This window comes from Psittacula echo (genome assembly GCF_963264785.1).
Source record: "Psittacula echo genome assembly, chromosome: 22".
Taxonomy (NCBI): Eukaryota; Metazoa; Chordata; class Aves; order Psittaciformes; family Psittacidae; genus Psittacula; species Psittacula echo.
In genome coordinates this window covers 1,196,856-1,217,153 of record NC_137758.1, presented here as the reverse complement: position 1 = coordinate 1,217,153, position 20,298 = coordinate 1,196,856, and the positions used below count along the sequence as shown (strand labels likewise).

General features: G+C 50.5%; 1 protein-coding gene across 3 annotated transcripts in view; it reads left to right on the top strand.

The window, feature by feature from the left end:
• The first annotated feature begins 7,625 nt into the window (after positions 1-7,625).
• KDM5B (lysine demethylase 5B) overlaps positions 7,626-20,298 on the top strand; it is a 50,285-nt gene continuing 37,612 nt past the window's right edge. For 2 of the 3 annotated variants that reach the window (XM_080632806.1, XM_080632805.1), the window contains exons 1-2: positions 7,626-7,886; positions 19,367-19,444. In XM_080632806.1, the coding sequence (XP_080488932.1) occupies positions 7,749-7,886; positions 19,367-19,444 (216 nt within the window). In that variant the 5' untranslated portion in view covers positions 7,626-7,748. The remainder of the gene's footprint in view (positions 7,887-19,366; positions 19,445-20,298) is intronic. The other variant, XM_080632807.1, reaches the window with a different exon arrangement.

Genomic DNA, 20,298 nt, shown 5'->3' with positions numbered 1-20,298 from the left:
CATGGCCGGCTTCCTGTGGCATCAGACTTGGTTGGTGATGTTCTTGGGTTCCTGTGATGCTGTCCTGGTTGCCCAGTGATGTGTGACCCTTGCAGTCATCTTTCAGGAGCATCTTTCAGTTTCTCTGCAGCATTGTCTGGATTGCCCTGGTCTGCATCAAGATCATGTTTAGGAAATACTTTTTCTAACACTTAACATGGGCTTCCTGCGTTTCTCATGATCTTGAAGTCTTCCTTTACTCTTTCTGAGGAAGAAAGTGCACCTTGGTGCCTTTAAGGTGAAGTACTGACCCGCTCGGTGAGCTCAGTTCTGCTCTAAGGCTTCTCCTCTGCCACAGCCTGTATTTCTGTGAGTGGTCTCTCAGTTTTGGTCCCATATGTGCAGCAATAACTGCGACATCTGCAGCACGGAGCAGTTTGAGGCTGAGGCAAGAACAAGGGTTTCAGCCTTTCTGTGTGGGTTTCAGAACATGGGCAGGCTGTTCATAGGCTGGGGTATTTAAATTCACTTTGTAAGACTGGGACTGGAGATCAGATGGGTTTGGAGAAGCTGAAAAAAAGCCTTCAAGATGACTTTACAGGCTTGAGATTGTGTCCATATGGATCTGATCTGAGCTCCGGACTGCCTGGCCTGGAGGTGTTGCATTAATGCTGGGTTGGTGTTTCTCCCACTTCAGCTTTGTTCCTTTGGGAGGTGACGGGTGATGTTTAACTGCCATTGCACTGTGTTGAGGGCCTGTTTGCAGCTCTTCCTAAAGAGCTGCAGTTCTTTTCTCTTTTAGGATTGAAACTGTGAGGTGCTGTTGCTGGTCTGTAGCTGTATCCTGCTACTCAGGCAGTTCATTGATCAGTGAAGGAGGTACTGAGCCAGTTCGTACCCCTCTCAAACTGTGTCCCTTGTGTTGGGTAAGAATCACTTCCAAGCATCATACCTGGGAGTGAGTTACCCGTACTCTGAGCAAGGTGCACTGGGGTTCTTGTGCAATCTCAAGGGATATGGGGGCAGAAGATAACTATTCCAGATGGTGAAGGCAGCGTGAACCGGAGAAATTCCTCTCCCCAAAGAGGCTCAGGCTCTCTGAGGATCTGTTCTTACCCTGCAGGGCTGCGTCGTTCCTGTGACTTCTCTGGGGTTATTGGCTCTCTGTGTTCGAGTTCCTGTCTCAGCGGCGCTGCTGTGAGTGGCTGCTCCAGTGCTTCAAGTTAGGGATGAATTGCAAGCAGTGGTTCTTCAAGAAGGCTGCGAAGACCTTAAGCATCTTCATGTCATTTTCTTCTGTTCGAGCTCTGCGGCTCCAACTGTCACGCATTTCATAGCCTTACATCATTTCCACTTGCAAAAGCTACTTTCTGGTCAGCTCTACTGAGACTAGAGATCTTTGTGGCTTTTCAGTTATTTCAAAATCCGGTTCTTAGAACCTGCCTTGGGTGAATGCTCTAAGTGCTGTTTCAGAGGGATGCTCAATGTAAATGTACCGTGTTGAGTCTTGCATTGCTTTCCAGTAGTTCTAGCTCTTGTGCAGTTCTGCACATGTTGTCAGAGCTGTGTCCCATGCAGTGACTCTCAGTTTCACGGCTGTAGCTGCTCTGTCCCATACAATCATGTTTTCGCTCTATGCTGCCTCTAAGTTTTGTGTTACATTGGCAGAAGCCCCATACCCCTTCCTATGGGAAGAAGCACACAGCATTCTTCACTGTCACAAACTCGGATGGCTCCGTGTGGGATCAGCTGGTGCTGGAGCAGGGATCAGGGAAGCGGGGGATACCACGGGTCAGCCACAGCTGCTGCTGAGCCACAGGCTTGACTGTTCTCTGCTGACTGGGGCAAAATGGGTTCTGCCTTTGTTCTTCACAGCCATATATATATATATATATATATATATGGAGTGGTTATGTGGAAGGCAAAAGCATGTGCATGTGTGGAAGTGTCCCAGTCACGTCTCCGAGGGTGCTATAGAACAGTTTCTGCCATTGGCCATAAGTGCTTTTGAGAATGGTGTTAATGGCTTGCAGTAAGCACATATGGCACCCAGAAACAGAGGTTTCCTTGCCTCCAACTTCCTCCAGCATTCAGGCACACTCACTGGGGTTTACTTTTTGCTGGGTTTAGTGTTTATTTTCCTCTCTGTTCTCAAATTCTGGGCCTGTTTCTCATTCATTGCTGTTGCAGATACCAACAGTTTGAGTTCCAGCTTTGTCTATTACAGCAGATGTGCACTGGCTTCCTTATCTTCACTGCCTACAAGTATTTAATGTGTAGTAAGTGTGTCTTCATGTGTTAGACTGGCCTGATAAAGCCCAGTGGGGCAGCTTGGCTACATATTGATTCAGACCCTGTTTTCTTTTGATTAGATGTATTAAATACTCATCTGTGTTTATTGCAGGCACTTCTTTAAAGAGCCCATGTGCTGCTACACCCATTTGCTGGTAATTGTAGGTGCTGGCAGAGCCTCCCTGTTGTACTTGTGGTCACTCAAAAGCTCTTCTTGTTCAGTCTTGTACTTCCTTGCGAAAGATGCTCTGAGTTCTGCTGGAGACTCTGGACTTTGTACATCTCCATCGGCTGTGCGTGGTTCCAGGGACCAGCACAATGAGCCACAAAGCGTCCTTTGCACAGGGCCCTCGGAACTCAGCGTGCCCAGGGCCTGGTTTCTCTTCCGTTTGGTAGTTTGACTGTCAAACTCCCGAGTCCTTGCCATTGCCAGGTTGTTTAATCACACTCTTTCCCCTTGGAGTGCCTTCTGGCTCCCCAGCTGCTTTTAAACCTGCGTGCCATCCACCCCATTGTGTATCAGTCGGCCTTGTCTGATTCATGCAGTCTCTGCACCACCTCTGCTTCGCTAACACTGGCACCTTTCTCATCACTGTTGTCTGAAGTGGTTTTCTCTGCCTTCATTCATGTAGTTCTCACCCATTCTCCCATCTGAGTGACCTGCAGCCATTTCTGTGTGTTTAAATCCTTTCTAGAAGCAGTTTTTGCCAGCGCTCTTCATCACTTCACAATAGTGGTTAAACCCCAGCTTTTTTCTTCTGGTCTGGCTCCTTGTCTGTTCAGCCTGTATGTTTTCTGTGTATCTGAAGTGCTGCCCCACAAGGGCTTAGATGACTTGGTGTGTACTTGCTGTTTGAAACCTGAGCATCTCCTTATTGCCTCTTTTTGTGTCTAAAAGCAGGTGGCTCCTGTTGCATGTGTCTGGGTAACCAGGAGGGGTCTCAGCCATAGCAGAGGTGGAAGCTTGACAGGGAACAAGGTTTGTTCAACACTCCCTGCAAAGGCCGCTTCCCTCCTTGGGACAGGGCAGAAGGTGCAGTCTTCTCATGGGTTTGGGGGTTTTTAGTGCTGCTTCTCCTTGCCCTGTGCAGAGACCACAGTGAGGTCAGATGGTGTTGGGGCTGTGATGGTACTTCCGTTCCACTGCAGCCAAGGGGTCAGCAGTGGAGGAGCTGCGTCCATGTTTCTGAAATAGGTTTTCCCTAAGGAAAAGAGAGAGCTGCTCTGGGGTTTATGCCTCGTGGTGAGTTGTATTCCCCACAGTGCTTGAGTGTTGCCAGGGTTTTGTCGTGGGGTTCGCTTTCCAAAGCATCGATGTCTGGAGCTGAACCGGTCACTCAAGGCTCCCTGTGCAGTGGGTAAAGGGAGGTCAGGGGATTTTAGGGTGAGCTCACTCTGACCTGTATTAGACACCTGCTTTAGGATAACGAACCTTCAAGCCTCACCCTCACTGCCTGTCCAAGTGCTGCGCTAATGACTGGTCCCACATCAGCCTCCACACTTAACCGGAAGAATCCCACCCTCTGCATGTCCTGCCTGGAAGCAGCCCTGCTGCCACTTGCTATCAGCGTCATGAAGAGCAAGAAGGTTCAACCCGAATTTGTGGAGCAGGAATCAGCAGCTGCCTGACAGCGAGGGAGGCGCGTGAAAGAGCACCTCCGCTCGGCCTTGCCAGTGCTTCCTATGGCTGTGGTTTGCTTCGCCTTGTTTTTATGGCAGGCTGGCCAAGGATTTGGAGTAAGACTTTACTCAGCCTTTAACAGGAGCTAATGACAGGGTATGGGCTTTTCAGACTTTCTCATCTGATTCATAAAAGCCGGGCTGGAGGCGGTTGCGCAACTGCAGAGATCCTCCAGTCCCTCACATGGTTCCCAGCTGCTTTTACCTGCCTATTGACACAGTCCCCGTCAGGAGCTGTGTGCAGCTGGGGGACTTCCGTCCTCCGCCAGCTCCATTGGAGCCCACAGCCCAGGCTCAGATTTCCTGCCTCCCCCTGCAGCCTGGCCCCTCTGCATGGTTTCCTGTAGCTGCCATCTTCAGCCCGAAGCGCGGAGAGCTGGTTCTGCTCGTTCAGCTGCCCCAGAGCATAGAAGACATCATGGAGCCGGGGAGCAGGCGTGTGAGGCAGCACGGAGCACCGGAAGAAAGGAAGAAAGCACCAGGGCATCCCTGCATTGAACTCCATGTTTCTGTTGTAGCAAAGGTTGGCAGCAAAGTACCTCATTCTCCATTTGAGAACACTTCTGCTGAGACCCTTTTAGTCAGGACTCAGTGCGAGACAAGCAGTGGGTGCCAAGCATCAAAGCAAGCATTAGTAGGAAGCTGTGAGCTGGAAGCTGCGCTTACAAAGTGTCTGGGGTCTGGTATGTCCAGAATACTCTGTATTTCCAACCAGGATTCTGAGGGTGGAGTAGCTTGACACTGATTGTCCTTGTTCTGAAGGACTGACACGCATCAGCATCTCTGGGAGCTGCCAGCTTTCTGGAGATGTAGAACTCCTGTAGCCTCGATGATGAAACACAACCACTGCTGTGCAGGTTTGTACAGGCTGCTGGGCTGCCCAGGAGAACTGGTTTGAGCTGTCACAGCCCCTGCTTACTGCATCTGTTTGTTCCCAGGAGCCTGTTTCCTTACAGAGCTGAGAGGCTCAGCGTCTTTCCCTCCCTGCCCTCTATTGTAATCACCTAAACATGGAGTATTTTAATTAGGCCAAACTCTGTACTGATGAAATGAGTGCTTTGGCTTCAGTGGAGTTTCACTTAGCTATGGCTTATGGAAACTCCACACACGGCCCTGCTTGCCTCTGGACTCTCATGGGCAGGATCTCCTCCAGCTTGCTTCTAGGTAATTCTGGAGTGAAGTTTGTGTCCTATGAGTATCTGTTCTTAAGCATTGCTACTTGTGGAGTGCCTGAGAGCTGTTTGGTTTGCTTTATCAAAGCCCAGGGTGCAGGCATCCTCTCTGTGCTCGGAGGCCCAGGGTATGGCCTTTCCCCAAGCTCCCCTCAGTGTTCCTGTTGTCCCAGGCCGATGCAGCCGGCACGCAGTGGTGCCATGGGAACTGCCTGCAGTAACAGCTCTTGCTGTGACACAGACCTGAACTGAGCAGGGTGTTGGTTGATGGGGAGCTCCCCACAACCCAGCAGTGTGCGCGTGAACCCGCTGTGTGCTGGGCCCCAGAATGAGCAGCAGCTCAGGGGAGACCCCCCCCTGCAGTCCTGATCCAGCTCTGGGGCAGCAGCACCAGAGGGACGTGGAGCTGCTGGAGCGAGGCCAGAGGAGGCCATGGAGATGCTGCGAGGGCTGGAGCAGCTCTGCTCTGGAGCCAGGCTGAGAGAGCTGGGCTGGGGCAGCCTGGACAGGAGAAGGCTCCTGAAGGGGAGACCTGAGAGCAGCTCCAGTGCCTAAAGGAAACCTGGAGAGGGGCTTGGGACAAGGGCCTGCAGGGACAGGCCAAGGGGAATGGCTTTAACCTGCCCGAGGGGAGACTGAGATGAGCTCTTAGGCAGAAGCTCTTCCCTGTGAGGGTGCTGAGGCGCTGGCCCAGGGTGCCCAGAGAAGCTGTGGCTGCCCCATCCCTGGCAGTGTTCAAGGCCAGGTTGGACACAGGGGCTTGGAGCAAGCTGCTCCAGTGGAAGGGGTCCCTGCCCGTGGCAGGGGTTGGAGCTGGAGGAGCTTTAAGGTCCTTTCAACCCAAACCAATCTGTGATGCTGTGCAGTGGGGCCATTTCAGCCCTGCTCAGCTCTGTCACCCACTGGTTCCCAGCAGTGATGATGGCTTCCTTTGCCCATGTCTGTACACAAACACTTCACCAAAGCCCTTTCCATTTCCCCCCCCCTCCATTTTCAATTGAGCACAACAACGTTCACCACCTCACACTGTCACCCAGGCCTTTGTCCATCACTGTGTGCCCTAACAACACGCAGGAGCTCAAGTAACCCGCATCTTCCTCCAGCCATCCCATGTGGAGGGCTTGGCCGTGGTGAGCTCCTCGGGGCTATGATGGCTTCCAGGGTGCGTTTGCCACCAGCAAACCCACTGCAGCTCCCCCGCGGGAGCTTGGCCTTTCCCAGTGCTGTTAATGATGGAACCAATGGGGCTGGAAAGCACCTTCCAGCTCCCCGAGCCCGCCGCTGCCCCACGGCACTGAGGGCCCCGGGCACCCCGCGCTGTGCACCCCAGCACCCGCTGGCTGCAAATGGCGGCGGGGGGGGTGTGGGGGAGATGGGGGGGTGTGGGGGAGGGTAAAAGGGGGCGGGGCTTCCCGGCCACGCACGTGCGCTACGTGCGGCTCCTGCTGCTGCGGCGGGGCCGCCCCTCTCCCGCCCCGCTCCACGGGGGATGGGCACCGCGCTCCGGTGAAGGGGGCCGGGCTCCGCGCGGGCGGCGGGAGCGCGGTTAAACGGCCGGGGGGGGGGGGGGCACCTCAGCGAGCTCCCGCGGGAGCGGCGGGGGGGGGCGTTATCCCCGCTGCCGGCGGAGGGTCCGTCCCGCGCTCCCCCGTTAGCGGCGGGGACGCTCCCGGTGCCCCCGGTGCGCTCAGGACAATGGGGGCGCGGAACAAAGGGGCCGGCGGGGCCCGCCGGGGGCTCGCGGCGGCCGGACCCAGACAATGCGTCCGCGCGGGCCCGCCCCCGTTGTGACGCGTCCGCGGCTCAGCCAATGGCGACGAGCGGAGAGGCTCTTTAAAAAAAGAAGGGCCGGCCGGCGGCGCTGTCAGCTGTGGAGGATCCCTCCGCGCATGTAAACAGAGCGGCGGCGGCGCTGCGGCCCATGTGCCGCTGCCGGCGCGGGGCGGGTGAATGCGCCCCGTGCACGGTGACTCCCCCCACACGCACACACCCCCTTCTCCGGTGCGGGAAGGGCGGCCCGCAGCGGGGTTAACGGTGCCCCCGGGGCCCTGGGCCCGGAGCCCAGCGGGGCAGCGCTGAGGGGCCTGCCCTGTCCAGAGGTGCTGGGAGGATCGGCCACTGGAGGGACCGGGCGGGCCTGAGGCGCGGGGCCACGCACAAAGGCGGCCGGGAGCGGGGCAGTGCAGAGCCGTGGTTACGCTGGGCGCTGCAGGGGAGCCCCGGCCCCTCAGCACCGAGCCCAGGCAGCAGCCCCAGAGCCCCGCGGGGGCCGGGCGGCTTCACGCTGACCAGGCCAGGCCCCGGTGACTGTAACCGCCACCGGCTCTCCCCCTGACCGGCCCAGCGCTGTCCCCAGGGGCACCGGGCGCTGCCCGGGCCCGGGCCCGGCCCCGGCGCCCCCTCACAAAGGCGCGTGACGGGGCGGGGCGGCCACCGCCCCCTCCCCCCGCCCAGGCCGGGGCGGACTCTTTTTCTCTCGCGCTCCATCTCCCTGCCCCCCCCCCTCCCCTCCGCCCCCCTCCCGGCGGAGGAGCACGTCCCGTTCCAGCGGTGCTTGGCGAACCCGCGGTGCTTGCAGGATCGTTTGGAGCGGTCGCGGCGGTGGAGCGGCCCCTGGCCCGGGCCATGGCCGAGTTCCTGCCCCCGCCCGAGTGCCCCGTCTTCGAGCCCAGCTGGGAGGAGTTCGCCGACCCCTTCGCCTTCATCCACAAGATCCGGCCCATCGCCGAGCAGACCGGCATCTGCAAGGTGCGGCCGCCGCCGGTGAGTGCCCGCATGGCGCCGCCGGGGAACGGCCTTTGTGTGGCGGCCCGGCCCGGCCCGCACCGGCGACTACCCCTTTCCCCCCTCACAACGGCGGCCGCTCCGCTCCCCGCGGGCGCGCAGGTGACTCCGGGGCTTCGCGGCCGCCTCGAAGTTTGAGCGCCCGCGGGGCTGGACGGCGGCCGCCCCCCGGCTCCCCCGCCAAGTCGCTCCCAAGTGCCGGGGCTGCCCGGTCGGAAAGTGGCCGGAGCGGCCGCCGGGGGGCAAGCGGGGCAGCGGTTGACCCCGGCCGCGCCGCCCCTCGGGCCAGGCCTTCCCCTGCTCGGGCCCCGCTGCTCGGCCCAGGTAGTTGCAAGTTGGCCGGAGCCCTGAAGCGGCTGTTGGGGTTGAGCGGTCCCCGCGCCGAGCCCCGGAGGAGGCAGCTGCTGGGTGTTGCCCTCCATGTTGGCATTGTGGTGGTGCGGGGCTGGGGAGAGCTCTGCTCGGCTGGCACGGACCCGCGGGGGCTTCCCCCGGTCCGGCCCCGCGCCCGGCGCAGTTTTAACGCAGGTAACTGGCTCCTCAAGTTGAGCACCACCAAACTCCGCAGCTGGGAGTTTGGCTGGAGCCTCTGCGAGCTGAAGCCTAGACAGACATGGCCACCATTTTAGAATGCAACACACAGTGGGGAGAGTAATAAGCCTTCCTCTTCATCATCATCATCTCCATGGATGTTGTAGTAAGCTCAGAATTGGGCTGTGAATTCTGATTTCCTTTTGTTGGTCCACTCAATGTGCAGAGAAATACTATGAGCATCTTAAGAGCCATAGTTTGTGTAGTCAAAATTGTTAGTTTGTTTAAAGGGATAAAGAGCCGTCTTGGTGAGGAGATGGGCTGCTTGGGGTCAAAATCTAATTAAGAAACAGATGTGAATCACCTCGATTTTGAAGGATTTGCTCTTTCTGCAAGTGGAGGGTGCACAGGTCTGGGGTGGTGCAGCTGGATGGAGGTGGTTAATGTGGTGGCAACAACCAGACCACTGAAGGGCAGCGAGAGCCCAAAGTCTCATCCAGCCAGAGGCAAAGCTGACAAAAACATTGCTGCAGACTTAAGTTTTGTCAGTGAGACTTTGAGTTCAGAGAAATAGCATTCAGGAACACATGCTGCTCAGTTTCGTGTTTTGATCGTTGCTGGGACTCCTGTTGGTAACCATCCTTTTCCTTCCAAATTAAAATAGAAGTGACTCGCTGCGTGACTGTGCGATGATAGAAATGTTTGTAGCAAACTGAATGAAGTGAATCTCATCGGAGAGGAAGATGTTTCTGTTCTCTGTAAGCAGAGGCCAGTTTGCAGTGGTGTGAACACGCACAAGAACACTCTTGAATTCATAGCGAGGTAGAATATGCTGGCCAAATGCTGACACAGTTAGGGGGGTAAGATGGTTTTCATTACACAGTCAACTGTGAACTTACATCATATTTTTGAGTAGGATAATCTTTTGGGCTTGTATATTGTCAACAATATTGCAGCAGCTCTGAGCAGAACAGAGGTTTTATGAAGGTTTTTTCTTTTGTGATTTGTTTAACAAAAAAAACCTCATCTGTGTTTCTTGGCTGCTTGTGTAAAAAGCCAAAACCCTGTAATAAAGGCTTCTCGTAAGCCATAGTATCTGCTAGAGACTCATAAATGAACAGCTCTCTGAAGGAATGACTTACTTATTACAACTGCATTTTTGGCATACTCTCATCTTCACTTACTAAAGAGCTAATATCTGCCTGTATTTATGATCATCCTGAAGGTGTTTAGAAGGAGGATGAGAATAGTTGGAGTTGTGGAGGCTGCACACCTTGCAGCTGTGTGGAGCCTGGCTTTCAGGAGAGCTCAGCTGCCCTGGCTTCTATTGACCCTGCTTAATGGCTTGGATGCCTTGTGCAAGTGCAGTTGCTCCTTCACCAACCTAGAGCATAGAGGGAGCTCTTCCCATCCACCAGGCAAAGCTGTGAAGTTGATGTAGTTCCTGAAGGCAGAAGACACAGTAAATCTTCAGTTATTGCTGTTTTCAGTGTAAACGAGCAGTTTCAAATACTGAGAGCTACAAACTACACCAACCTCTTTGCAAAATCATACCTCTTCCAACTGAAAGTGTTGCTCAGCAATGGCCAAGGATTGAAACCTTCATGCATCCAGGGGAATCTTGCTGCCCATGTTGTCAGCGTGGGTACGTGCTGGTGAGCAGGCAGCAGCACTGCGAGCTGCCAGGATTGCTGCTGATAAAACATTTGATTGCTGGGCTCACATTATTTTAGCTTAAACTCTGCTGGATAATTATCAGCAGATGAATTTGTGCTTTTGTATCTGAACTCTAATGTGGAGTAGTGTAGTGCGAGACTGGTGGTGCCCAGCTGTAGCTTCACAGTTTGCTCGTGGAGAAATCCTGACTCCTAAGCTAGCTTTGATGTTTCAGCACCGGACCACAAAGGGACTTGCTCCCTGATCTCCAAAGGGCCAGGGTCATCTTCTTGCTGGGTACCTTTCTTCTGGCATTAGCTGGGCACCAGATAAACATGAAGAAAACCACATCTGCCATGGCTTCTGTTGTGTGGCAGGCTTTGAGGACAGTGAACTGTTCTATGATGGGGGTATCAAGGCATCTGATGTACTGTAGACATCTGGGTGGAAGACAGTGGATTCTGGGTGATCATTGCACATTTTATGGGATGAAACAACATGCAGAATATAACAGGAGGTGTATTTCTGCGTAGCAGTTTGTAGTTCAGCGCTCAAAAGAAGCTTTCTTCTTCTTTGTCCCAGTGCAGTTTGTTCTAGTCATCAGGGATGACTTAGTTTGGCTCTTGTTTGGGTGATTCCGGGATACTGCGCTGGCTTGTGGAGGGTGCGACAATAACTATATTCACTGTATGGAACAGTGAAGCAAAGGCTTTGTCTCAGCAGACTGGAGCACAAGTAGACAGTCTCGTTAGCAGCAACATGTTCAGGCAGGGTTTGGGACTGTACCAGTGGTGGTTGCTTCTGATAGTTGATGTGCTACATACGATAGAGATGCTTTGGCTCTTTGCTATGGAAGTGGTGGTGAAGAACTGCATGATGGATGCAGCGGACGATGGGGCACAACTTGTTTGCAGTCCATCGTGTGCTCATTTGTGGTTAGGATTTTCTTCTGCGAACTCAGAACATCCTTTATTGGGATTTCTTTATTGAAATGGTAATCTGGAACAGTGCTTTGTTCTGAAACGTGGCATCTCAAGGGGTGGCCTGATGTTCTGGAAGATGTTAAGATGGCTCTGCAAAGCTGAAGTACTGCTTGAGGATGGTGTCGTTATTCCAAGTAGGTAGTTAATAGTAATTAATGAAAGCAAACAGTCTAACGAATTCTAGCTTCAAGGGTAAAAGGGAAAACCTAGAGCATTTGGTACCGTTCCTGCTCCAAGTTCTTCTTGAGAATGGACTCTTCCTTCTGCTTTGTTGTGTAGCTGCTTTGCTGCCATGAAGAAATAGCTAGTAACAATTACTTGAGCCTTGCTTACCATATGAATCCATTTCAAATTATACAGTATGGCACTGTATACTAAACCCATCAGAATTTCCCCATGGCCAAACATGAAAACTGTGAAAATTTGGGTTAAATTTCTTTGCTTTAAATAATGTGAGTATGTTGAAGTGGAGTTGAGGCCTCCAAGTAACCTGAAGTCTACCATGATAAAACTAAGTGTTTGAAGATTAGAAGATCTGTATTGATGTACCTGAAGTCTGAAAGGAATTGATACTGGAGATCTCGAAGTTACTGGCTCACATTTTTCAGTGAATCCTGGAATACTGTGCAACTTTCAAGAGGACAGAAGGCATTAACTTCTGTATGGGTTTAAATTCTTTATGGAGTTGCTGACCACATCTCACTCCAGGGTAGAAGAATGGCTGCTACAGCCTGAACTCAAAAGGTGATAGTATGAAGTACCACTGTATGGAAACTAGCATTGTCAAATCAGTGTCGTTGTTTTCTGCGAGCGTCTCTGCTTGGTTAGGTCAGTTGTGTTGCCATGATCTGACATCTATAAATTGATGTAGTGTGTTTCAGTATTCTAATTATAATAATTGGTTTTGTGCACAATTGATGCTGTGCTGAAGGAATCACAAATGATTTTAACTAGTAATGAGACTCTGGAATGGAGAATATGTTTCTAATGGTCTTTTGGAACCTCAGGCTGAGGGGATCTAATTTTCATTAGAAGGCTAAAAGAACAAAAGCAGTTCTTCCATGTATTTTGCGGGTTTCCAGTGGGTAACTCGTTACAGAGGGATCCCAATTGCCTAATGAACAGTGGGTGTTATGAAACAGTGATCGCTGAAGTAGGACTCGATGTGAGGTTTTACATTTCGGAACAAAGGAGCATAGTTTAGTCGTCGAAGAGAGGATTGTAGGAAAACAACTGTGGATCCTTGTGGAAACCAGTGGAGTGGTGGAGTGAACTCTTTGGCTAAACCAGGGAATGCAGCTCTTGAGTTTCTCAGTGAAAAAATGGGATGGTTTTACCTGTGTGCTACCATTAGAGTAGATAATGCTGCACCCTTTAGAGGGTTTTAAAGCGATCTGACAGCTGGAGAGGGTGCAGAGGGTGTCGAGAGGGTCTGCACGTGAAAAAATGGGTTTTGGAGAAGTTCACCTAAACAGGTTCAGGTGGAACCTGAAGGCTTCTGAGAAGCGAGGCTGCTGCTTCAGCAGGGGGCTCTGAGGAGTCACAGTGGTCCAGGCAGTGGCTGTTGAGGCTGCTCGTGCAGCTGTTGGCTTGATTTACTTTCATTTTTATGGAGAGAGAAAAACAAAAGCACAAAATGAAGCAAAACTCCTCCATTAAACCATGCACAAAACCCAGTTCACTTTTGGAGCAACCTTGAGGGTTCTGGTGGTCTCCTGGAGTTGTAAAACAGACCCCCACTAAAATGGGACTTGTCACACTTTGTCCTAAACAGGAAGCAGATCGTGATGGTTCCTCCGCTTTGACACTACACAGGGGCTCTGTCAGTTGATCTAGCAAAAAGAAGACAGAGAGAACTCAGTGATAGTACGTGAGCGAGCTGCATCGGGAGCACATCGCACGTACTGCCTCGTTTGCCAAGCTCAGTGAGGAGCCACTGGCTCCTGTCCATAAGCCACGTCCACTGAAGGGTGGAGGTGGGTTCGCCACTTTCTGGTGCTTTGGGACCACAAATGGGTGCAGTTTTGGGGAAGAAAGGTTTGAGTGCTGAGGTTCTTGTCAGATTCTTGTGGAGAAAGAGACCAGTCATGGAAGCTTATTAGGAAATGTGGACTTTAAATGAGGAATTTGCCGTGTTCAGTGCAGGGTCATCCTGTGAAATGGGGTGGATTCAGAGCAGGTTATTCGCTGGTCTCCTCTGATCTCTAAATAAGGTTTGGAAAAGGAGTATTAATGTTGTGGTGGCAGCTACCCCGCTCAGCACTGCTGCGGTTGCTGCTCTTCTGAAACACTGAAACATTGGAGTGTGCTCAAAGGATGATGAGAAAATGCTCTCCTTGACTCAGTCTCTTCTAGTGAGGGGGTTTCAACACTCACTCTGTTAAGCTTACTGAAAACTTAAGATGAAACTATTTAGTCCAAACTCTATCAGACAATAGTGGTGGCAGGTTTGGGGAGGTTTCATTGGGTTTTGTTTGACTTGAGGTGGACAGTCTCAGCTGGAAGCTGAAAGTGGAGTTTCAAACTAAACACATCTGCCTTCCCCAGCATTGAAACTACAGCTGGCAGTGAATGGAATCAATTTATGGGCATTGCTGGGGGACACTGGGTGCGTGTTCAGGAGACCAGGTTGGGTGTTTTTAAAAGCCGGGGAGAACTTTGGGGTCATACAGCCCCCCATCCGTATGTGTGTGTGAGTAAATGCTCTTCACTGGCAGTAGGTTTACAAGTGAAAATGAATCTAAGCAGATCGAATGAGAGTGTTGACAGCCGGGACTGCCGGGGCAGTGGGTGGTCGCTGTTGCGGCTGCTGAAGGAGGGAGCCAGCAGCACGGTCCATAGTTGGTCTGCTGCTGTTCTGGGCTGGCTGTTACATTTGTTCTGAATCCGAATTACACTGGGATTAAAGTCTGGGTCTGAAAGCTGCCAGTTACAGCTCTGGAGGGGGTTCACACCATCTCCAAAGGGCTCCAGCAATAGTCTGTGCTGTCCATGCCAGGAGTGTATTGTGGGATCAGAGCAAAGGTCTGTCCACAACATACTGGGCCTTGAGTGAAAGTGGCATAGCTCTTGAGGTGTGGTGGACACTGACAGCTGAGTCTGGCCCCATGCTGATGGATGCTCTGCTTCAAGGGCTGGTCAACACTTCCAAAGGGAATTGGGGATCTTGGATTAGCTGCCAATGCGCAGAGTGCAGCACCCCATGTGTCTGGTTGTGCAGGGCTGCTAGCACGTTGCTTGTTCTTGCCTGGGGCCTCAGTATCTGTTCCTCCATGCAGTTCCCTCCATGGAGAGGAGATGGGTGTCTCTTATAGATAAACCCTGTGACCTATTTTGTTTTGATGTTCAAAGCTCATGTATAGTTTCTGTCTTCTACCTTTTGGTCGCATAGAGCAGGACCTGACGCTTGAGAATCATTTCCAGCTTACCTGAGCTTTTATTCTCTCTTTTATTTCTCTCCCAGGTGTGGAGCAGGCACAGAAACGTAGGATCTGGAGAGATGATTCCCATGGCAAACTCATCTTTGGCTGTGGTTCTTAGCTGGGAAGGTTTTAGGGTTGTATTTGTTCTCCCTTGCTAGTCTGCAGTGCATAACAGAGCCCAATTCAGTCTCAAATGAGAAATACTCACCAAGCTTGTATCATTGATGAGTCCTGTGTGTAAATTATGTTACTCTATGCAGGGTCCCTTCTTAGCAAGGAGTAATTCAATGTTTTTGTTGGGCAAATCACCTATGCTCAAAATGAACAAGCAAGGACCGTGTCGCCACAAACTGGGTTAGCTGGCGATTGGAGGTACCAACTAATGTTAGCCTTTTAACAGGGTCAGAGAGGGATTAGTTCCCGTTCCAAAGGAAGCTTTGTGGATGACCCGCTGCTGGGGCGATAAATGGTGGTGCTCATCAGTTCGGCACAGATTATGCCGTCTGTGTGTCGAGTGTGGCTTTAATGTAGTCATAAAAGTACGAGACGAAAAGGGACCTCCTGAGTCACCGAGTCTGCTCCCTCCCTGGTGGAGGCAGCAATCATCCAACACCTTGGCACAGGCAAGATCATAGATCTGGGAACAAAGAATGTAGGTCATGCTCGCAGGGTGGGCATCCTGGGAAGCAGGGAACTGAGACAGTTAACTGAACAAATAAGGGCTTCTCTGGCAAGGATGACCAAGATATTCTTTTGGCACTTACTAGAAGATGCTGTCTAGCAACATAATGAAAGGGACATCTTCTTTTGTGTGTCTGGCATTGGAGAGATTGCAACTCAAATGCGCCTTGCAGTTTTCAAAGGATGTTGGAAAAAGTAGGAGAGACTTCAGGAAAAAGCCTGAGGAAAACCTTTATTTGCAGGATGGGAAAGAGAAGCAAAAAGATACTTGTTTATTGAAAAATGTCTTGACCCATCGCTTCCAGGAAGTGTTCATGAATAGCTTCTTGGCCAGTAAGCAAGGAGATACTTGGTTCAAATGAGATGAAGATGAGGGAAGAAGCTGAAGCGAACTAACCCATAGAGCAGCTTAGCAGTGACAGTGGTAATTTCTTGTTCGCTTGAATTCAAGGCAGTGGGGGTGGTTAAATCCTAATTAGAGAGTGAGTTTGGATGAGGTGTGGGCTTTACAGCTGCAGTTACATGAGGCCTTTCCTGTAACACGGATCTGGGAGGAGCATTGCGAGTTGGAAATGTTGATGTCAGTCTCATTTTTTGCCTGGATTTGTGCTCAGGTTTGCTCTGCCACGTCTGGATAACAGACGCACGCCAACAAAGGCAGGTGATGGTGTGTGGCTCTTGCATCAGGGACTGTAGGGATAGGACAAGGGGTGATGGGTTCAAACTGCAACAGGGGAAGTTCAGGTCAGAAATAAGGAAGAAGTTCTTTACTGTGAGGCACTGGCGCAGGGTGCCCAAATAAGTGGTGAATGCTCCATCCCTGGCAGTGTTCAAGACCAGGTTGGACCTTGGGTGCCATGGTTTAGTGTGAGGTGTCCCTTCCCATGGCAGGGGGTTGGAACTGAATGAGCTTTAAGGTCCTTTCCAGCCCAAACCAGTCTGTGATTTTATCTTCTTAAGGTAGAAGGACCTTGGAGGTGCACACTGGATGGAGATGGCTTGTCTCAGACACGCTCCTAAGGGGATGTGGGCCTGTAGAGTTGCTCTGTGTGTGCTCTGCTCTTCCACAGCGCAGCTCCTCTTGTGGCTCAGCAGCTTTGCAAATGAGCATGGCACTAAAAAGCTCCCTCTCGTGGTGCTGCTGCATTTCTGAGGTGCATCAAGGCAGTTCTTGCAAAGCAATTATGTCTCTTACTACTCCTTATCTTAGTAAGTTGTGCTTCAAAGTGTTTGCAGGCTTTTTGTTGAGTAAATAATGCAGTTTTTAAAGAAGGGTTGAAAGAGCCTTGTGTAGGAATTAAGCCAATTTACTGTCTCTTAGCAGAAGTTCTTGCAATGACTTTCTCCTTGCTTAAGAATTGAACACTTAAGGCTGTTAAATGTTTGTTTGTAGTGGATGGACCCATCTGCCTGATAGACTGAAAAACTCTCAAAGTCCTGTGTTGAATAAATGGAGTTTCCAAAGCTGCTGCTTGTAAAAGAGCTGAAGTAGCATCGAAGTGTGCTGGTGTGCAGATTGTTCATTAGTGACATTAAACCTCAGAGCTGCAAGCTGTAGAAAATACCTGTTGTGGAAGCTTCTGTTGTCTGCAGTCGCATTACGTTTCCCAATGAACAAGATGCGTAGTCCCTTGCTAGAGCAAGTCTTGGGAAATTCGTCACTTTTGGGCCAAAAATAAGCACCACTCATCAGCACATAGGAGCTATATGGAGCTAACCAGTAACTGGAGGGGTATGTTTCCATATGCCATGCTGTGAATGAGGTTTTCTGTAAGATAATGCACATAAACCTCTTCATTTGCTTTCAGAAATGGAGGGGACGAGCTTGCTTCTGTCCTGCCTGAAGACAGGCTGCTTTCTAGCAGTGACTTCTAAGTCTGTATCTGTCCTGGGGACCCTCATATCTTTATTTCTTTAAGACTGAGCATGAGCTGGAACTTGCAGGCACAGGTGGGGATCCTGTTCCTCCTGTTGTGGCCCAGTGGCATGCCAGTTTTCCTCTGGGCTTCTCCCCAGAGCAGCAGACTCTGTGCCGGGGGATGTGGCCCAACCAGGAGAGTCATCTGTGCTCAACCCCCCTTCTTTGGCTTTGCTGATGGTCTGCAGGCACTAGCCCTGAAGCACAGTGGCTGTGCCGTTGCCTCTGGGAGCTGAACTCCTGCTCCTTTTTATTGCTGTTTCTCATCCTCTGCAGGTTCTTACTACAGGATCCTGTTGTAGGGTAGTGCATGGTCTGCCTGGAGACTTGGCATCCACTGGAAACATCCTTGGCTTACTGCTCAGCTGAGCAGTCAACATACGCCTCTTTGCTTTCATTTACTCTCTCAGCCTAAGCAAAGCATTTAGGATCTTGCAGTTTGCCCCTTGGCAATTTACTGTTGTCACCAGCATGTCCCAAGGGTGCTGTGTGTCATTACTACTGTCTGTCCTCTCCTGGTTTGGTTGCCTGTCTTCGGTCTGTCTCTGCACACAGAGCAAACTCCGGAGTTTTGACTAATGATGGAGCCATTTGGTTCGGCTCGGAAGCCCCATTTGTTGCATTGAAGTACAACGCTTCAAATTGGGTCCTAAATGCTCTCAGTCATGTTCCTCATCTCAGTCTGGGGTCTCAAATGATTCACCAGGTAGCAGGATGTTGGAAAGGAGTATCAGACATTTTCTTCATCAGACTTGCTATTTTCATTGCGTTCGGTGTTCTGGCAAACAAGATAGTAAAAGAAGGGTTAATTTTATCTAGTTTAGGGACATCATTCAGTTGGACACCGGTCTTTGTGTTGTGGTTAAAAGAACAAGAATGGTTGAGAAGCAGCCCCACTGGTTGAGGACTGAGCATCCCTTGTCATCCTGACTCCTGTTAGACGGTTGTCTAATTTCCAGTTCGACTTTTAATTTCAGCCTAGCCTTGCTAAGTTTTGATGTGCTGAAATGCTTTGTAGGCTCAGGAAACTCCCATATTACTAATGTAGAAGCCTGGATTAGTTAATGTATGTTTGATAAAACACACAGATTGGTGTTCCTCTTTGCTCTTCAGTTTTTCCGTGCTGTCAGTGACTCTTGCATCCCTTTTCTGTAGTTGTGAACGTGCCTGCTTCTGCTCTGGTGGCAGGATGAGGTTGTCAGAATACAAAATTGAGCCTTGGTGGTTGTAGTAAGAGATCTGCTTTGCAAATCCTCTCTGGTTGTATTTGACACTGGTTTTTCTATTAAATACATTTGCTAAACCAACAAATCATCTTCTTATGCTGCTGGTCTTACTTCAGTGGCTGTAGTCTGCCAGTGTTGAGGAAGCATTTTCCTTTTCCTGGTAGAAAGCTCTCGTCTTACTCTGCTGTCAGTAGCACTCGTGCATTATCTTCATTCTGTAATTAGTGATAATAAGATAGTTTTATAGATAATAAATGACTGTCAAGTTCAAATCAAATCTCATTTGGTTTAGTGAACCTGTGTATTGCCAAACCAGCTGCGCGCGAGAGATGTCAGAGATCTGAAAGATAAGATTGCTTTAGAGTTGTATTTATAAATAACACTGCCAGTTGCAGGTAGCCCGTCAAAGAAATAATCATCTTTTGGTAATTGGCCATATTCCAGCTGTTCGGAATGTTTGCAGACAAGGAATTAAAAGAAGCAGCGTTTTCTCCCCTGTTTTTAGTGCAGCTGCTGTTTGTTTTGGAGACCAGCACTTACGAACACAAACTGCTGCGTTTGTCCTTCGCTTACAGTCTCTGCTATCAGATGTTAGTCTTCCCAGCTGAGGCAGGATCATGGGTTATGAAACTTGACTTTGTTTTGTGTTTTGTATTTGTGCCAATACTGAATTTACTCATAGAAGTGATGTCCCATCTCAGAGTGGGTTTGTTCCTCCCACTGGGTGGGTTGGACCTGCTCAGCAGCAGCACTTCCCAGGCAGTTCAGGCTTGTTGGACGTGAAGTAACTGGGAAGCAGAAGCAGATCTGGCCACGGTGGGGTGTGATACCTGACAGGTTGGGTGCAGCCCTCGCCTCCAGGGAGGTGATTGCAGCTGTGCTGGGCTCTTGCCATGTGCATGGCTGTGCCATTGGGGCTGAGTGGGGTTTGGGAGTCATGGAGACCTCTCCCATGCTTTGGGCTCACCTGGCTTTCGACTGACGCGTGAGAAGTTCCCTTTGTTTTCCTGGTCTTTTGATGAAGCTCTTCGGTTTTTTGCAGGACTGGCAGCCACCATTTGCATGTGATGTCGATAAACTTCACTTTACCCCAAGGATCCAGAGGCTGAATGAACTGGAGGTAAACTGGAAAGCTGAACATCACTTCTGCTCCAGAATGTTGACGTATTGTTTTGCGAGTGAGCTGTGTTTGACTTGAGCTGGCAGCACTTGGGACCTCTGAACGTCAGTTTTTAATTAGCAGAGAAATTCATCTGTTTCAGAGCCTAGTTAAAAACATACCAAGCATAACAAGTCAAGTTAGTGCTCATTAAAGGAACATAATTTAGGCCTTTTCCACACAGAGGTGCTTGTAAGAGGTTAAACTCACATTCTGAAGCACCACAGATTTGCGTCTGCATTTTGCACATACACAGCATCTTGTAGAAGAGATGAAACACTTAAAGTGCTTTAAAAATAACAAGCCATTTGGAAGAAACAATTGCAAAATCTGGATTCAGTTGGTGGAAATTTGCTGTTCGCAAGCACATTCATTCACTGCTGTCATGAATTCAGCCTAGAAGAAGGGAGCAGAGAGGAGTCCTGGTTAGCTCACCACTGGTACGAGCGGAATGACGAGGACTCTCTGCTTCCCTGATTTTTCTCATAATAAGCCATAAATACTGCTTTATATTTGGTTTATTAAAAGTCAGATTGTAATAAACCTTTATTAATGTCATAAATATAATCAATCCTAGCAATGCAGCTCCTTTAGATGGTTTTTAGCAGTAATAATGCATTGCTTGTCTATTCTCAGAAAGCAGTTTTCTAAATGCAGTAGAAGTTAACACAGAGTGACCTGGGGAAAGACTGGTGGTGTCTGTATGGGTTTTAATTCCTTTTTCCTGCGTGTGACAGAGGGGAAAAATACCAAATGCCATTGCAGAGGGAAAAGTCAGGCAGGCAACTGAGGCTGCAGCATTACAAACCCTGGGA